Source organism: Ylistrum balloti, unplaced genomic scaffold (assembly GCF_031769215.1).
Source record: "Ylistrum balloti isolate Yb309-2 unplaced genomic scaffold, AGI_CSIRO_Ybal_v1 Utg369616, whole genome shotgun sequence".
NCBI lineage: Eukaryota > Metazoa > Mollusca > Bivalvia > Pectinida > Pectinidae > Ylistrum > Ylistrum balloti.
This window is the reverse complement of record NW_026781889.1, coordinates 60,286-79,891: the sequence shown is the minus strand read 5'-3', so window position 1 is coordinate 79,891 and position 19,606 is coordinate 60,286. Positions and strand designations below refer to the sequence as shown.

Sequence of the window (19,606 nt, the reverse complement as noted above, 5' to 3'; positions counted from 1 at the left end):
ATGTATTACATTACATTTAGTTTCGTTGAAAAATGATCGATGACTATTCACAGCATTTATCTTTGAATTATCAACTTCCATTACATCTAAAATTGTATTTGTTCCTTTGCCAAACAAGGAGCAATGTACACAAGCATTTTATTATGCAAACAGGGTTGTTCAATAATTGGGTCGTTTGCTATATATATGGGAAGCATTGATATATGTTTATTGTGAAAATATAAGCCATTAGGAAATTCTCCTCTCAACCGGAGGTAGCAGTTATTGACCTCATTACGATGTACTTATTTTCATACAATGTGTGTGGTATACTATTTAAAATTAAACAAAACCAACACAATATACTAAGCTGTTGTAGAATTTTCTTCGTGGTTTTCTTTATTTGGAAAACATTGTCCTTAAAGGGTCATACGACAACGGTTGACAAAAGAGAAGGAAAGAAAAAAGAGGACAGGGACGATAGAAATCAATCATGATATTGCAATTACCACATAATAATAAAATTTCTAAGGTTTCTTTACCACCCATATATAAGTGAGGCGTCAGGTCGCAAGAAAATTGCAGGTAGAGTTTAAGGTTTGCAGATTGCTGAGATTTATCAGAAGTTTTAAGGTCGTCATAGTGATCATATTGAGAAATATTTTATTTCTTTGTGCGATATGAAGCTGGACGTGTATAATGCTCGTTAGTTTTCCGGTTGGTTGAGTGTCATAAACCTTGTTCTTATTTACGAACGGGACTTTACTGACTTTGATTGACCATGTGTTATATGGAGGGTGATGTCGATAAGGCAGAGGACGCTTACTCTTTTGGAACACCTGAACTAATTCTCCTTGCAGGAAGTTCCAGAAATCTTCCTGGAATATTTGTTTTCATATTTTGCCGTAGTTTTAATCAATTTGAGGTTGGATTTTGATTATTTAGACTTGTTGATGTTTCCTTATTGTTTTATGTGCCCAAGAATAGACATTTATCTGTCGCCGACAAATGACACAACCCGTAAATTTCATCGTTTGGCGTGAAATAGTGGACCAGAAGCGACAAAGTGAGATAGTATAATGAAATGCTACTAGGACAGAAATGGAAAATTTTAGTCTCCACTTCATGCCACACAATGCATGTGCAATATCTGTGAAAGATGGAATGGGTTTGTAAGTGATCGAATTAACATCTCATTGCGTGGTACGAAAGCATGTAACGCAGATATTCAGGATTTAGTTTTGTTGCTACAAGAATCATTTTGTAATATTTGGAATTGTGAATGTTCAACAAAATATACGACAGACATGAGTTCTCACGTGTCAATAGATATCGAAGGTATTCCTCGCATAAACACCTGAGTGTTGATTCGACAGTACAACAAAATTAATAGATTGAATATACAGCGCCCTAGAGAAAACACATCGATCCAAAACAGTTATAATCATTTCCTGCACTAACATAGTAAACACTGCAAGCATAATCTTTTCTATCTACTAATTTACAGCTTCCGATTGCGATTTTGCTTGTAATTTCATCGTTGAAAGCGCCAAAGTCATTTGAATGCAGTGTCCTTACATGACCACTAAAATGCGCTTTTAAATCCCTTCAACACCGATATGTGTTGACAGAGCAGTATTTCCCTCGGTCGTCTTATACGTTTTAAAATTTAGGCCCTTTGTATCGATAACGAGACCCAAGAGGACAAAACATATGTTATCATGCAGTTTAATTCAATACTCGATTCTAAAGTTTCCTAATTTTATTTGCATTGAACTGGGATTTTGTCTCTTGGTCTTTTGTACAATTTATTGAAAATAAACAGCTCTTCAACATTGCCAAATTTGGACCGCAGATGTTCTTCAAATTAATTTGTTTACTAAGTATTTCAAGCATCGCTTTTCACCATTGTTTTTCTGTCTTAAATTTGTTAGTGTCGTGTAAATATCTGTCTAGCCTTCGAAGTCTTAAATCTATGTTTTCCTTCTTCATCTTGTTGTTACTAATATATTCTAAGGAGCCATGTTCTGAGTAATGACTCTCTCAGCCCCTGTTAGAGTGATGTACCAGTTTCAGGGCGTCATAATTACAGATATGAAAGTACTAGGCATTGTTATCTTAGGCATATGGAATCTCTAAAAGCAAATGTGCATCCTTTGGATGGGGTGATGAGGTGCATTTTTCTACATATCCTGTATCCCTCCATACATATGTATCTTGCGCCCCTCATCGGTGCCGATAATTTGTACCCCATCTTTTTGTTGTACATATAGACTGAAGTTAATGTCATTCAGATCTATATATTATATAACAACAGTGATTGATATTATGGTTGTATTTGAAATGTTCCTGTCATTTAATAAATGACCATTTGACAACATTTCTTTCCACTGTTGTTGTTTTTGTTTATAAGACATGTACAACAAATAACAAGCTGCAGTCTCTGAGCTGGGTTACCGTGCTAACACAAATAAAATTTATTTCATGAAATAAATACATTTGTGTTAGATGGTTACTTTATATATTCATGTATATATATATGTATAATTGTCATAATCCTACAGATGTTCTTCACATTATAATGTTATGTAAGTTGGCTTTTGCATGATTTTGTTATTTGGAATAAGATCTTGAACTCTGACCACCTGGTGACCATCTGTTACCCTATGTAGTTTGTATCTCTTGTTATTTGGATGTTATGTGTGCGCACGTGTTAGCTAAGAGGGCCGTGTAGGGCAACTCGCTATGCGGTCACGGTTTTAGCTTGACCAGTCAGAGGGGCTGTTCACGTGACCAGCGGCAGTAGCCGTGATGCTAGGCGGTCAGGGCCTGGATTGACCAATCAGCGAGGCGCGCACCTCTTCGTGATTTTGACCGCGTCATATCTTCATCACTCCTCATAATTTTTCTGCTGCTGTGATTACGTTTAATATCTTTCGAAGTCCCACCCATACCACACTCCCACATTTTGTTTTGAGCCAGCTTATATATCCATGTTTTTTTTGGTTTTTTTTTTTTTTTTTTTTTTAAATTCAAACTTATGTTTGTATGCCGATAATTTGTACCCCATCTTTTTGTTGTACATATAGACTGAAGTTAATGTCATTCAGATCTATATATTATATAACAACAGTGATTGATATTATGGTTGTATTTGAAATGTTCCTGTCATTTAATAAATGACCATTTGACAACATTTCTTTTCACTGTTGTTTTTTTTGTTTATAAGACATGTACAACAAATAACAAGCTGCAGTCTCTGAGCTGGGTTACCGTGCTAGCACAAATACTATTTCTTGTTCCATTTTCTATTGCTGTACATAATTTTCAATAAAAAAATTGAACTGTTATTTGTTCATAAAATAGTATTCAGTAGACAACAGGTGATGGATGATAACCCGAGAGATATATTAGATGTTCAACGTTGGCTTTTTTGGTAATAGAACAATTGTTGGTGTCATTGTACATTTCAGGAGGCTGCATGTAAATCTTTATTTTTTTCCCATTATGCCCAAGTTCTATTGAATTTGAGTTGGAAATATATTGACGTGTTGTTATTTTCTTTTTATTTGTTTACGTTAAACAGTACGGGGTTCAGAATTCGTTTCCAACCAGCAAGCTGTACAATGTATATACGGCCAGGGAATGTTGGAATGCTGAATGTAAACAAGTATGTATCAGTGTTTTTGTAACATAATAAATGCATTATGTTTAAATGATAGATATACATCTTCTTCTCAATTGTGTTGTAATGAGGTACAGTATTCATATCAGTCATTAGAAAATCAATATTAACATTAATATTTCTGGATATGATATGTTTGAGTCATATCTTGACCAATAATTTTATTTTCGAAATGTCACAAAAAAATCGCAAAGTTTTGTGTTTTAATTGTATATTTCAGTGCAGGAAGACTTGTGAAGACACAGCTGAGAGACAAATGAACGTTACATGTGACAAAGCTTGCGTGAGTCTACAACAGATGCTTTAATATGAGTTATATTAATTAATAGCATTCGGCAATGTTTTTGAAAAAGAAAATGAGTTTACTGTTAGATTTAAGATCTGCCTTCTCGTTAAAAATTGACATAGAAGACATTCTCACCATAGATGCATGACAAGCTCTTCACGAATAGAAAAATAATACTATTTTGACGTAATGAAATCATACGAAAACTTACAACGTCAATAATGCAAACAATATTTAAATAAGTATTTATATAAAAAGAACCATAAAATAAATGACCATAACGACTACACAACAACGACTCCAAGTACATATTTACTACATTAGATAATCTGATCGCAAGAGACCATTGTACAAGATTTGCGATTAAATTACAACGTCCTCTGTTTGTAAATGCCGCCATATTTTACTAAAAATGTTTACCAGCACAATTTTGTCACCACAACAGCTGTCAAAATGTGTCACCCGATCTCCTGACCAACACATTGACTAGGATACTTTATGAAATACCATTTCTTAGACAGAGTCATTTTCAATACATTGACGTGTAAACACATTTTAACGATTAGATTGTAATAACAAAACGAAAATTCCACGTACACAAAACAAAAACCACAAAATATTACAAGAATTGTACAACAGACTAACAAGAGAATAGCACATGTAAGCAAAATGGATGATATTATACATTAGAACTAATCGATTTAAACTGCATCATAAAGCCGTTTCCTTTTATGAATCGTCAGGAATAATTAACACCTACTTTTATCAAATTCTAAGTCTGTCCAATTTAATTCTATACAAAGAATATCATGATTGCAATGTGATTGATACGAAGACATACACGCACAAGGCGATTACCAAATAATAGTACCTTCTACCGTAAAATATGGACAATCAAATACCTACGAGGGCAGATTCATACGTTTTGAGCCTTGTATTGAAGACGTTGAGCAGGGATGTATTTTTTAGATCTTCTATTTCCTGTCTATGTTAGGTTGTGTACCCGTAGACTGATTTCATTTGGTCAGCTTATGTCTAAAGTGAACAAGGCAAGCAACTTTTGTAAAATCGCTGAAATAGCAGTGATTCAATATTTGCACAACAGAGGTCTAGCACCGAAGGATATCCATACAGATATGGTAGCAGCACTAGGGATTATACCCCTTCATATGCTATAGTGTAAAGGTGGGTGGCGGAATTTAAGCGTGGCAGGCAGAGCCTTGGGGATGACGCCCGCTGTCCTGGAAGGCTTGTCACTGTTGCAACACTAGACATGGTCAATGATATTGTTTTGGCAGATAGGCGAGTTACAGAATTATGTATAGTTACTACATTTGGGATTTCATAGGAAAAAGTACATTCCATTCTTACGGAACGAGAATGAGAAAACTCTCAGCCCGTTGGGTACCAAGACTTCCAACAAGTGATCAGAAGCACGCCAGGCTGACTTTATTGCGTGCTAATCTGAAACTTTCAGAGGCAGATCCTGCTAACACTGCAAAAGTGTTGGCGACTATGGATTAAATATGGGTCCATTATTTCACCCCAGCTGCCAAATGGCTGTCAAAACGATGAAAGCACCCTGGTTGACACGCGTCAAAGAAGGCAAAGACTGTTCCATCAGGTCGAAAGTTTATGGACTGACTTTCTCGGGATGCTGATGGTATTCTAATATTAGATTTCTACTAAAGGGACAAACAATCAATGTCGCATATCATGCATCACATCTTAGTCAGTAAGAAAAATATTAAACTAAAGCACCGCAGAAAACTCTACCAGGACAATGCTCCTGTTCATTAGTTTATCATAGCCATCGCGTCGTTAGCAATTGTGGTTTTGAATTAATTGAGCATGCGCCTTACTCTTCCGATCTCGCTCTCTCAGACTTGCATCTATTTCCAAAATTAAAAAAGTCATTTCCGGTAACGCTTTCGTTCAAATGATGACGTGATACATGCAGTGGAGGACTTTCTAAATGGTCAAGAAAAGGACTTCTTTAAAAGTGGCATTGAGGCTCTTAAACATCGCTGGCAAAAGTGTATAGATAGTAAAGCGTAACATTATAAAGATGCAATATATCAACCGAAATTCAACTTATCAATGAAGTAAATATAAGAATTGTAATAAAAACTGAAGGCGACAGCGAAAATCTTGAGCGTTGTAGAACGATACTTGAAGCCCTCGGCAATGTCTTTATATGATGGCACTGCTTCGCAGTTTTAAGCTCTTCTACATCGTCCTTGTTGACCTAATGCAGAACTACGACTAATTGCATACAAATTATAGTTCAGCGTTGACATTACAAGACAGATTTTGTATGTCCAAAAAACCCAGTTGAATGAATAATTTTCTCATGTCAAATAGACACTGAATTATATTACAGCATATACTTATGTCCTACTGTAGAAATGAGTTGGGCTTTTTTACTTGTGGTAAGACTTGTGACTGTGGAGTTTAGCCACATTTTCGCGAAGGTTTAATCATAGTAATCACCGTGATTGGCCGTCCCCATAGGATGGTTTTAAGGGGTGACGATATTAACAATTTAATAATTTCTTTTCTCGTTTTTTATTATCTCTTTCCTAATGTCTCACATTTAGCATGTGTTTAACAGACCTTGAATGTCAAATGAAATGCGACATATAAACGCCAAAGGTTATGGAGGCAGAAATATTCTGGGAATCAACAAATAGAAAATTCATCATTGGGAAGTTGAAATTATCACGCTTATCATCATGCTTGGTTGAAAGTTGTCCATATTGATCGAGATAATCGGCTGATGTTAGAAGAGGCAGTCGTTTGTTTGATTTCCAGTTCTGTTGTGTATATACGATAAACGTTATCAATGAATTTCTTGTCAATATCTCTGAGGGTAGAATTGAACAACTTTGCTAGGTCTTTGAGACTAAATTTAAATAGCCCTTCGACAAATTCAGCCTCTTATGAAACAAAAACAAAAGCCAGAATAGAAGCACAGTTAGTTCCCAAAGGTTAGCCAATAGTTTGCTGAAAGACCTTTCCAATAAATGCCCTACACAGCAATTAATATAAACTCATAGTGTGTTTAAATGTTATATAATCTCATATATATAGGTGTTTGTTTGACTGTCACTACAACTTTGAGGCCGTTTCCACTTTCCCTGAATTACCATTTTCTCGACTTTATAAGTGTTGAAGAGTGGTTAAATGAATAAATCATTTCAACCTCAACGCAATACAAGCAACGACCAAACCGTAAATAGATTGATAATAGGTGCAACACCATCCTAGGCTCGTCCCTTGGTGTCACTGATATAGCTTAATGAATATCTACCTAGTCGTGTCGTGTTACATACAGCTGACGTTTTGGAGTAAAGTAGTCATGATGTATTGATCAGTGCAGTGGTAAAAACCTGTCTTGCCACTTGACGATTGGGTGTCGATTTCGCGATTGGTGCTCTGGGTTTTCGCAAAAGAAGATTCCTTTTGCGCGCTTTCATCGGGACCAATTACGGTAATTGATATAAACTGACAGTTTGTATGATTACATGTTTGCTTACATAAAGATGTTTGTTCGTTGTATTTTTGAAACACTAGCAGAAAATGTGTTTGGTAATTACACATAAAATGCAGAGATTTTAACGAATGAGATTTTTAACACTTCTTGATAAAATTAAGAAAAGATTGAAACCGTAACTAAATAAGTTTTTCCTGACAAACGTCAATCGCTGATATGGCTTTGTTGTATTTGTTGATATCTGCTTGGTGCCCATTATTAGGGTATAGAGTTTTCAGTAAGCTATGGAAAACTCAGTTAAATTCTACCGTCTAGGATGCAATTCTGTGAGATGTTTGAAGAGAGCCACTAAAATGCCACATAATACATGAAGATAGTCTTTATTTCGGATATTCCGAGTATTCCGAGGAAGTTAAACAAAAACCTGAACAGACACATTTTAGACTGTTTATTTCGAGTTGAAATATTCGGACACAAAAGGCGAAAAGAAATGTTTGCCTTACCTTTTCAGTGACCTTTCGTAGATAGCGATTTGTTTAGTTTTATTGACATGTTTTTCTCTCTATTTCAGGAGTCTGCGACTGTTCAGAATGTTTGTCTGCTTGCCTGTATATTTGTAAGAGAACAGCAGACGATATATGATACTGGAATCGTGAAAGGTAAAGTAGTTGTGATTAGAAATATTCCAATAACTTACTTATCTATAACATGAGTTGATTAATAGATGTATGAAAAAAATATGATGAACCACTAATATTAGATCCATCTTGTCAGACGTTTCGTTGTGTTATATTAAATACACGAATTGAGGTAAAGGAACATTTCAGAGAGTCATGTACAAAAAAAATCAATACTCTTCATGATACACCAGTGTTTTTTACATACTAAAACATAATACTATCATCGAAACAAGATGTCATAAACCCAACACATAGAACCATAGACTGGCGAAAGGCTCCCTTTCAAAAAACCTAACACAGGTACCATAGACTGGCGAAAGGCTCCTTTTCAAAAATCCAACCCACATTTTAAATTAATTAACTGTCTGTATGTCTGGTTTGATGTTTCTTTATAGACTTTGAATGAGGAGAAGGAATTATTTTCACGCAGTTAAAATTAAGCATGATTGGTCAACGTTCTGCTATGAATCGAGTAGAAATCAATATATCACCATTTTTACATTTGATTAGTTCTTTAATGTCCATGAACGTCTATATGCTAGATTGAAAATGCCAACATGATAAGAACCCTACACTCGGCACACCGTACCGTCGACAAAGTGAAGAGTAACACCACAATGTCTGCTTGGTCAGTTGGAAATATGTCTGGTACCAAATACAGTTACGCTAACGTTATGCTTTCATTCATTCATACCTGGAGACTTACGCATTATTGAATGACATATACTGTGACGGTGTAAGATTATTCACCTTATGGAGTCATTACAGAAACCGCTAGGTGTCCATCATCATCTCGTTTTCTCTTTTCGTGTTAGAAAAATACAGGTGGGTTCAGCTAGCTTGGATTTATAAAGGTATTGATGATGAAGCACAAAATTTTACGTCCGTCTGTACGAATTGCCATCATCAGCCATTCAACAATTCATTAATGTTGAGTTTGTAAACAAAGAAGTGGATGTTATTAACATCCGTATTAATTTACTTCAGAAATTTGTCAAAGCTTATTCCGTTCCATTCTTCTTGTACAGAGATACGCGTCAATTCCCGTCGTTACTCCAGACATTTCAATCACATACGAATGCTGAAATAACTAAATGTTAATGGCACATGAACGACTCATTAAACCTGTTGTTGTTGTATCTCACATTATGCCTATGGGTATATAATACCATGGCTTTACGTATTAACCAAAAAATAAGCTATATTACCTTTTCATGAAGGACACAAATTATCAAATCTCATCTATTAATTAGTATGTGAATTTCAAGAGACTTACGACTTTCATGGAAAAGTATTTGAGAAAGTGGGTGAACCAAGAGCATACTGTGTTGAATTCACTTTCAGATTGGGTAAGCGTCAAGCTTCAATAACTCCAATCATATGTGATATATGTTAATCTTACAGGACTCCAAAAATCTTTTGGCCAATATAGATCACTCTAAAAAACTTATCATTTCTTAGAATTACTACTAAGTATCCTCTTTTTGTTTGGACGACCGATGGAGGTCTGGATGCCGATCGAAAGATAAAGCCGTTTGCTCCAGTCGAAACTGCCGCTCCTTCGGCTACACTCGGTTTCGGCCATAGTGAGCCGAACGGTCGCTATACATATACAATAGGCCGAACGAACGATTGGTTTTTTGAAAATGGATCGAAATATCAATTGAACGAACTAACGATAAGAAAAGTCATTTTCAACGGTTATCCCTGACCATGTGGTATGAGGGAAAATCCGTAATATACAAGTAAAGGGTACAGATAAGTATAGTTATCAAAATGGGGGAAATGTTTATTCATTTTAGAAATCGCATTGAAAATATTAAGTATAGCTGAGAGTTCATATTTATATTCCTTTCTCTAGTGACATATACAAAAATGTCTTTAAACAGAATTAGACTTGAATGTACACGTACTTACAGTAGTAACCTATTGGTATTTATAAAATTCATTCAAAATATTACAGAACAGAAAGGGTATTATACTGTAAAAGTCGTATCGTAATGCATCAAAAAAAGTGGAAATACATGGTTGTGAACTACACTGAGTATTGCGTTAAAATATATCTAAATCAATGGAGAAATATACAAAGAGCATAATATTAAAATTGCTAGGACCATACAAGTATGTTCCCAGAATTACGACTGTCGTACAACATGTCAGCAATATAGCGAAATTGAGCATATTCTATTTCTCTTTATTATATGACGTAAGACGTGTTTGATGGTCGCTAGCGTGCCTGTTGTTGTCGTTGTTGTATACCTCGTTCTCATTTAGGAACGTGACATCATTTACTTGAACTGACCAATGTTAACATGAGGGATGTCATCAATAAAACAAGCCGCTTTCTTCTCTGGAAAATTTAACTGTATGCTCCTTGTACTTTTCATTTGTAAGTCTTTCTTTGTCATATTTTGTCTTAGTTTAATTGAATTTGAATTTAGAATTAAACGTGGCTGGTGAGAGGATAGTTTCAGTTAAACAGACTTATTACTAGTTGTTTAAAAAACGTCAAAGGGCCGGTTTCCAAAACGGCCCCTTCTCTGATTCAAATTTCCTGTTTGTGGTGCATTGCCCATGCCGTTGTGGTCACAAATCTATAACGTATAAAGATTTAGGTCACTTGGTTTGTTTTTTATGGCTCCTCAAAGTTGTACCTTTCAGAAGCTGTCTAAGTGTTGATAAAATGTGCAAGTTATGTAAAATATTAATGAAAATCTAATCAAATCATGTTTCCATCGCGCCATTTGGCTGTTTTATGGAAGAAACAATCTCAAAAATGCCATTTTCGATGATAACATTTTAGACACAAAAACTGTGTTTTTTTTAGATAATACACCCTTTTATGGGTGTTGGATGCAAACCATTTTATCCTATTAAATAGTACGTAATATGCTATTGATGAGAGGAAAAATCATCAAAATGTAAGTGGTGGAACATTTTCAAATGTTGGGTTGAATTAGCCTATGGTTGAATTGCCGATTTTCGACTTTCTTTAGATAATTAACAAAAAAACGAGAGTATTTGCTCGGTATGTTGAGAATATGTACACAGATATGAAAAAAAGTGAGAGAAACACTTTTTCATAAAAAAATCCAAGATGGCTACTTCACAAGTCCCCGTGGTTGAAGACATTGGCTGACAAATAGACAGAACAACAAACAAAACGTGTTCCTTATGATTTTGGTTGGTTTTCGCATTTACGGGAGTGTTCATAGCTACGGGGGCGATTGTATAATACCTATATTTATAAGTTTGGTTAGTCACATGGTAACGGGGATCTTTCATATCGAGCCCCAAACATACTTTCGACATATGCACTCCGTTGGCGCATGGAAAACTATTTCAAGTTTTGTTGGAATTTCTTTACCTGTGGTTGTAATGGTCGAGGGTTTTCCAGCGTCCTGTAATACCCAAGGTAGTACAAGATACTGGAGATGTGCGCACACATTCCCATCCTTCTCTCTCCAACTGGGCACTGGCAGTAGTAGTCCTTTATTGGGGCCTCAACATCGGGTGAAACAGTGAACCGTATCCAAACGTTATATTTCGTTTGACTTTTGTGTCGAGAATGTATTTGACATCGGAGAAGGTCTGGGAAGTGCTGGTAAACCCACACCTCATAGTCTCCGTTATCACTTAAATGTTCGGCGATGTAACCAGGAGCCAGAGATATCTGATACGTTCCACACGTAATGGTTCTCAAGTAATCAAGATCGAGACGGGGAAACAGTACGGAAGATGCATCCATCTTGACAAACTCGGACCTTGCCCGTCTAGATAGATCCGGATCTATCTTGACTCTCTGAGCTAAACCATTCGGTGTTGTCAAACGGTCCTTCATACGTTCAGCCATTAGCCTATCTTTGGCATCTCTCTCTGGAGATCTCTGGTAGATCGGTCCTCTAATACCATTCAGACAGGCTGTGACGGTTCGAAGCAAAGCCTCAATGACATTGATAAAGCTGTTAGACACCAATTGCGTTCGGAAGAACGTCCAGTGTTTCAGACGACCATGATAGGATTCCACAATCCACCTCGATTTGGTGATAGTTCTGTCAAGATTTACTTGGACGTCAGAATGTTGACTTTGACCGGGTTTCAGGTATGACGGCATGCTAGCATTGAGGCCAGAGGCTTCGAGAACTGGTAGGGCATCTCTAAAACCTCGGACTATCGATGTGTTTAATGCCTGTACTATGGAGTGGAAAGTTTTGGACACACTTGACAGTAATAGAGCATCGTGTGTAGTCTTGGTATATATACCGGATGAAAGATATGGGGAACAGTGCGAGTGGATTTCGAGGAACTGATCTTTGGACCAACCTGTCCAGGCCATGCATGCCGAGTCATCAAGAGAAGAAAAGCTTATTGTAAACGCAGACTGGTTCTGTGGAAGGACGTGCGACACCGGATGTCATTAATGATTTCGGACGATTTTGATGGTAACTGAGATTCCAAGGAACCTCTACCATCAAGGACAACCTCTGTAGACGGATTTAAGTCGTTACCAATAAGGTGAATGGAGCAGACGCGGGATGAGGTGGGACACCACAGTTTGTGTGAATAGATCAGGTGATGTCTTGCACGTTTTGGTAAGACTGATGATTTTGTTCCATTTTTTGGAAAGGTAACAAGACAGAGACAGCATTTTTTGTGTAAAGATGATCCATTCAAAAGATCATGAAAGGTCAGCAACGGCAGGATATGGGACGGGGAGTCGTCTTCTTCCTCTATTTCCTGGTTCTGCTCGGGTTCAGGTTCAGGCTGATTTTTGTTCCGAAGATACTTCATGTAGCACTTCTGGCCCATAAATGCTTGTTCCTTTGCTGACATCAATCCTTGTTGCACCAGCGTATCTAGGAGCCATTTATATTGTGGACTATTTACATTGCGTGCACTTCTGTTCTTATTGCCACTACGTTTCTTGAAGTATACTTGACACTCTTCTCCAACACATTTACCCTCCATCTTGAAACAATAACGATTGGTTTATGAAGCGTCGATAAAGTAACAAAATAGCAAGCCACCGATGATTGCTGTAAACAGCTATTACTTAGTTGTTGGGTACAATTATGCGAAAATGTGTGATAAATAACGAACAAATAATTACACAAAATAACAAGACAATATAATAAATCACATTCAATACCTCCAAGAAGCGCAGAATCGATTGATTACTTAGAACAAAATAAAGTATTTCATATGGATAATCTATCTATTCGATGTGGCGTGGTCGGCAGGCACAAAGAAAGTGAGACAAGTCAGGGTCCCAACCCTGACAGAGCCACAACGCTTTGGAGATGGGACAATAAAACAAGGAAATTGAGACAAGAATAGCTAGCGTCGAGTGAATGATTTCGTAAACGTATAGACAAAGACAAGAAGATACGGATAAATGTACAAGGCCACACGATCAGAAAATTCAGAAGAGGACAGCTTGAGATAGAACAGTATTCATGTATCAGGGTGTCCTCAGTGTAAATCTTTATATCGATACTATTTATTTAGTCGTTACACATCATAAAACTGTCATGAAAATATCCGTTCTGATATTCAGTATAAAAGTTTGTATGAAATAAGCTATATAATAGGGTTTCAGACAAGGTTGTTACTCATTTCCCCTTTTCTTTCAATTTACAACCACATTCAGGCGGCGATATGAGAACGTTCCACCACATGGAATTAGCTGATTTTTGGTACACATATGAAACAAGTAAAGCTCTATCCGATTTTCTGATGGAAATTTGCATCCAAAACTATATAACGGGAGAAAATTGCAAATTTATGGCATTTTTCTTCATAATTGTGTCTCTGCAAGTGCATTTTCATCCGAGAATATTTTTTTTATGTTTTATGAATAAACACGATGTTTTGGAAATATTTATCAAAAGAAATTTATACTATGTTGCGAATTACAATTTCGAGATAACCTTCTTTTATTTACGAACTTATGTCTTTGATGCTGAAATTGACAACTTGATAAAAATACATTTTCACTGAAATTATGAAATCTGGGTGTCGGAAAGGTGTAAAATTATTTTTCGGAAAAGAAAAAAACAGTAGTTGAGCTAGGTAAGAAATTATACGGGGGCAGGCTCCTATGGAGAATTAACATTACTGGAAACAGGCCCTTTCAAATTATTCTGTAAGCGGAGATATCTGCTTCTGATGTATGAAATAGAAAACCACATTAGAGAAAGTTGTAATATCCAAGTAAGAAAACACTTTTATAGCCAGCTCTTTACTAAATGTCTTCCCGGGGCGCCTGGAATGACATGACAGGGTGAGAAGATTGTGAAGCGTTTTATCCACCGGAGTTAGACATTAACACCTATATATTCACCGTTTACACTTCATATGCTAATTTATAAAAAGTAATGACAGCAATGTGAACCTCTAATTACTATTTACATACGATTTCATGATGGCATATTACATCATAAATATGCGACTATATTACTGTCCATACATTACTCATAGATTGAACAAACACACACAGGTGAATATCATTTTTTTCAATTGAAAGTTAGGATTAGATACAGTAAAACTACATGATGAATTAATCTGAATACAACTAAAAAATAAGAAGTCAAATAAGAGCAGAGTTATAGATATTTGTATCACTAGACCAGATCTTCCGATAGTGTTGTTTATCACTGATAGGTATGATATATATACTGATGTCCATTCCATGTAAACATTATGTTCATATCGTGTGATCCACTTTGAAAAAAGAGCATCGGTTTCTTGATCCCGCCATATTTCCAAAAATTAGCACAACTGACATCGGGAAATAAGTCTTCATCAATATATATTTCTCGAAAAACTTGTACAGAAGACTCGCGATTAAATAACACCAGAGGGATCATGGTGCCCACTATTGTTTGATCTTCACTTGCCCTTACTAATATGACATTTGAGATTGCCTCTTAAACATAGCAATAATAGTCGTTGCTTGTCAAATCAAAGCATTTTTTTTTCTGATTAGTCCAATCATCAAAGGAACACAACTAAGGACCAAGGGGAAGCTACTTAGTAAATCTGAAATAGATCCATGTAGAAATTCTCAAATTCTCAAGAGTTGTTCAACGATGGACAGCGGACCGACGCATGCATGACGATTTATTCAAAATTACAACGTTCAACCCCCCCCCCCCGCCTCGTGTAAATTTGTGTTTTAATTTTGTCATAGTTTTATGAAATTCGAGATTGGATAGTAATTATGTTGAAATTTGGTATTTTCTTCTTGGTTCTCGTTAGTGATATCAACATATATGCATAGATTGCAGATCCTTATTCTCGATCCGTTTTTACTCTGCTTAAGATCTGACAACATTCCATAAGAGTTCATGTTCTAGTGAACTCTGCACCATCTGCGGTCACACTTCAGACGAATGAACTATTTCATATGCAGCAAATAATTTCATACTTTCATATCTAACTCTCACTGCATTACTCTTAGCATACCAGTGAAAACGGGATCCGCATTTTAATTGGATTGACATATAGATATGAACTAGCTTTTGTCGACATGTTGTGACGAAATGACTTCATGTACCTTTGGATTAAATACGCTCGTTCGTCGACTTCGTTCATTTTCAGGATTCGATAAGCGAGGAGTAGATTGGTGCAAATGTTCACCACAACATAACTCCGTAGAATTAGGGCAGAATTATTATTGTACTTAGAGCCTTTATTGTTAAAAGTCCAAGAGGGCGACTGATAAATCCAAATTGAACGAATTTCTAAATAAAAGGATTTTAATTACATTTTCTACGAATTATGATTTTCTTCAAATGTGTTATTTATCAAGCCCATAAATGCCATAACAACTCAGATCAATGCTAAACTAGCAAATGATATATATATACTGTAATATACAGAAACTACACACAAACGATGATATCATATTTGAACAGAAGAACAATCTTCACATATTGAAGATACAAATGATTCCTCGGCAGGTAATAAATTACACTGTCTTTAGACTATAATGTTCAAACCTAGGTAAGAAGTGATCGAAGATCGTACTTAATCTTAATCAATATCAGATACCAGATGGGATGGAATACTAAACACAGAATGCGATAATATATTTCAATACTATGTCTTTCAAAAGGACATAAAGTTTAAGTGTATATTCTGAGCCATGCCACTACTCGATCTAATTAAACGTTTGCCAATAACTTTTGTAAAAATTGGTGAATATTCCTCATTTATAAATTACCAAATCAACAAATTACTCTTTTGTGGTATAAGACTTAATCATAACTATTAAATTTGAATAAAGTAACAAAAAAGCAAGAACATTTTTAGCACCATTGTATGTAATGGTTTCATTATCTTCTTGCTATCCTTACTGCGGCGTATAATATATAGACGGAAAATTTCATATGGATGACTGTATTGTGTTCTCCTTGTATGATTACGAACGTTTTGCCCTTGAACTGTGACCTTTCGTTTGCAATTTGTATCAAATTTATAGCGAAACACGTATGGGAAAGTAAATATGCGCCACAATGACGCCCTAGTACAATCCTAGTCGCATTGTTTGTTTACAAAAAAAGACATTTTAATAAACATCATCATTTTTGTATGTGTCATTGATCTCATTATTATGTCACCAACATGAATATTGCAATATAACAACAGATTTTCGTTTTTCTTTACAAATCATCAGTTTCATAAAAAGCCAATAAATGTCCGTCAGTGTCAAAATATGTTATATATTTCAGACGAGACTTCTTTGGTATCAACCTTTGACCCCACAGTCGTCTGTATGCACACAGACAACATAAAGAAAGCAGGAAACCTTCATGTTTCAACTGTATATTTGAAATGGGATTTACAGAAAAAATACACTGGTGCATTACCTCAGCTGCAGTTCATCATATCGCTACAGCGATTCTCCAACACCTCCAAGGAATCCCAATGGGCTTCAATCGGAAAGGTTGCATATTATTTCTTTTTTAATTGTTGAAATCGTGGAAACTTTACAAAATGATCATATTTCCATATCTTTACATTTAATGTGAAGAATAAACGTAAGCATTTGCAATATTTCGAAGTTAATGTAAATTCAATTATCGTCTTCGACTATTAAACTTCTATTAAGAAAGAGTATGACGTCAACTAATCACCCGACCTTTAGATCACAGCAGATGTATTCAACATCGAAACGATTGTTTTCAAGTATGGGAATGTCCAATATTTACCGTTGCATTGCAAAGTCAGTAGATGCAGCTTAACAACCACAATATTTGTATTTATGCGGCGGTTAGGCGCGGTTTAAATTTGAAGAAACATGAAGGACGTCTATATGTAATATTACAATGTATGTGCATTTGTAATTAGTTGATAACAAATTATTTAATAATTTACCTTGGGAAGAGCCTAGTGTTAACGTTGCGTACAATGTTATTTCTTTATAATGTTGTATGAAGATAGATATTATCAAGTGAAAGGATACGATAATTCTTATTCATTTTTTGTATGAGCATCATAATGATTTTACATTGGGTTAACTTAACACTGATTAATGCATACAAGCTTTTGGTAATCAGATTGAAACAAAATTATCTTTGTAACGAGACCTTTTGTTTTAGACCAGTTCTTCGTTTCTGCCAATACGAAATTTGACGTTGAATACAACCTACCGCTTCAAAGTGACCGCTGTGTCATCGAAAGGGTTGGTGGATGAGAGCAAGATGACACAGTTTATTACAACACTTCCTGGTAAATAGACGATGCACCCAAATAGGTGACATAGCATACATAACATTTGTGAAGGTAACGTTCATTGATTGACATGTTAGTATTCTCTCTTTCTTTTTTTATAAAACTCCCCCTTCAGTGATACTGTTTTATCGTGCATTCAACCAGTAAAGTGTGAATGCTGTATTGTCTTGTTGCTGGAATATATGTTCACGGATAGTCGGGAATCACCTATCCCTGATATATGCGCAAAAGACACACAGGTGAATTGCAATTTCCAACATAACTCTATGTTTGTGAGTGATAAATCATTGTGCAATATTTCCGCTTTGTAATTTCAGATAATCACATCCCAAAACCTCCAGTAAATGTCGAGATTAAAAAGCAGACATACTACAAGCAGGCCGTCAGTGCGAAGATAAGCTGGGATGCTGCTCAAGGTAATGCAAGTGGTATTATTGTATAGTTTATTTGAGTTGTAGGATTGTAATTTCTTTACAGTGTAGACTTAAATTAATGTATCATTTCTTTCATGTATATCTTTAATTTCTGCGAGAGTTATGTCAATAAAATATACTTGTCATTTCTTTTCTTCAATAGACAAATCCTGCTTCTACAAAATCTATTGGCTGCCTACCTGTGAGCAAAGTAAAAGAGGAGACTTTATGGAGGAGGAAATAAAGGTAAGCTGCCGATATATTCTATTTTTCGTCATGAAATTATAGAAATATGAAACAAAATCGGAAACACTGTATTAATCAAACAAGATGAAACCACCTTTACGCAAGAGAGGTAACTTGATTTGTGTATTTTACTGAATGCTTCGTAAGCAGCGATAAACAATGAGCAAGTATATTCTATTTCTAGCCTTTTTCGAGGCCAAAACATGAGCTCCAGAGACTTGGTTTCCGTATCTGGACAGCTTCAATCAATTCCTACACTCAATAGGCAGATTTTTAAACACTTATCACATACCTCTCCCTGGAGCATTTGTTTGTTTCTCCTGCTGTAGGTTGTGTGTGAACCGTTATCAATTGCCCGATGACAAGATGCACTTAAGCTTGGTACAGTTGTTTTTGCTAATATACTTTTCTCTCATTATATGCCTTTAATTATCAAAATCTAAGCCTGAAGCTGCTGGTTCTGTCTCGAAAATAGAAATGTGTTTGTCATATTTTCTCCAGTGATGCTTAATTATCTCAAATATTTGATCATTACCTTTCTGTGTTTGACAATAGAGCAATCACTACAGACGTTTAAGCCTTCTGATAACGGTCAACGATTAGCCAATCGCAATATCTTGCACATGTAGGGGAATATTCAATAACGTTCAACCTTTGATTTTCATTGTTGAAGTTTTTTTTATTTCTATTTATCCTAAAGTATTGTGTTGATCTTTCTCAAAATTTATATGTATGTTGGCATTCTTGTGCGTGATAATTTTGAAGTGTTTGTGGAAAACAAATTAGCCGGCGGACAGCTATGTGATATTGGTACGATGGAAGGTTATCGCAATCACATTAAGAATCTCGAAGGTAATTCATTATACACTCAGGACGAAGTTGTCGAAGGATTAGGGTTCGCCCGTACGTACGACGTCACCGCTCTAAAATCTGCATTTCTTGTCTGATTATCACGTAACATCACCCGTGTGTTAAAAATCATCGCTTTATGTGTGATTAAGTATAACTTAGATATAAACCATACATTTCCAATAGAAATGTGGAGCGCGAAGATATATATGTTCGTAGAATTCTGAAACTTTG

General features: G+C 35.7%; 1 protein-coding gene across 1 annotated transcript in view; it reads left to right on the top strand.

The window, feature by feature from the left end:
- Window positions 1-19,606, top strand: part of LOC132548480 (tyrosine-protein kinase Mer-like) — a 51,082-nt gene that overhangs the window by 3,213 nt on the left and 28,263 nt on the right. The window contains exons 2-8 of the mRNA XM_060212350.1: window positions 3,566-3,649; window positions 3,885-3,947; window positions 8,018-8,105; window positions 16,862-17,076; window positions 17,732-17,861; window positions 18,182-18,280; window positions 18,441-18,523. Coding sequence (XP_060068333.1) covers window positions 3,566-3,649; window positions 3,885-3,947; window positions 8,018-8,105; window positions 16,862-17,076; window positions 17,732-17,861; window positions 18,182-18,280; window positions 18,441-18,523 — 762 coding nt within the window. The remainder of the gene's footprint in view (window positions 1-3,565; window positions 3,650-3,884; window positions 3,948-8,017; window positions 8,106-16,861; window positions 17,077-17,731; window positions 17,862-18,181; window positions 18,281-18,440; window positions 18,524-19,606) is intronic.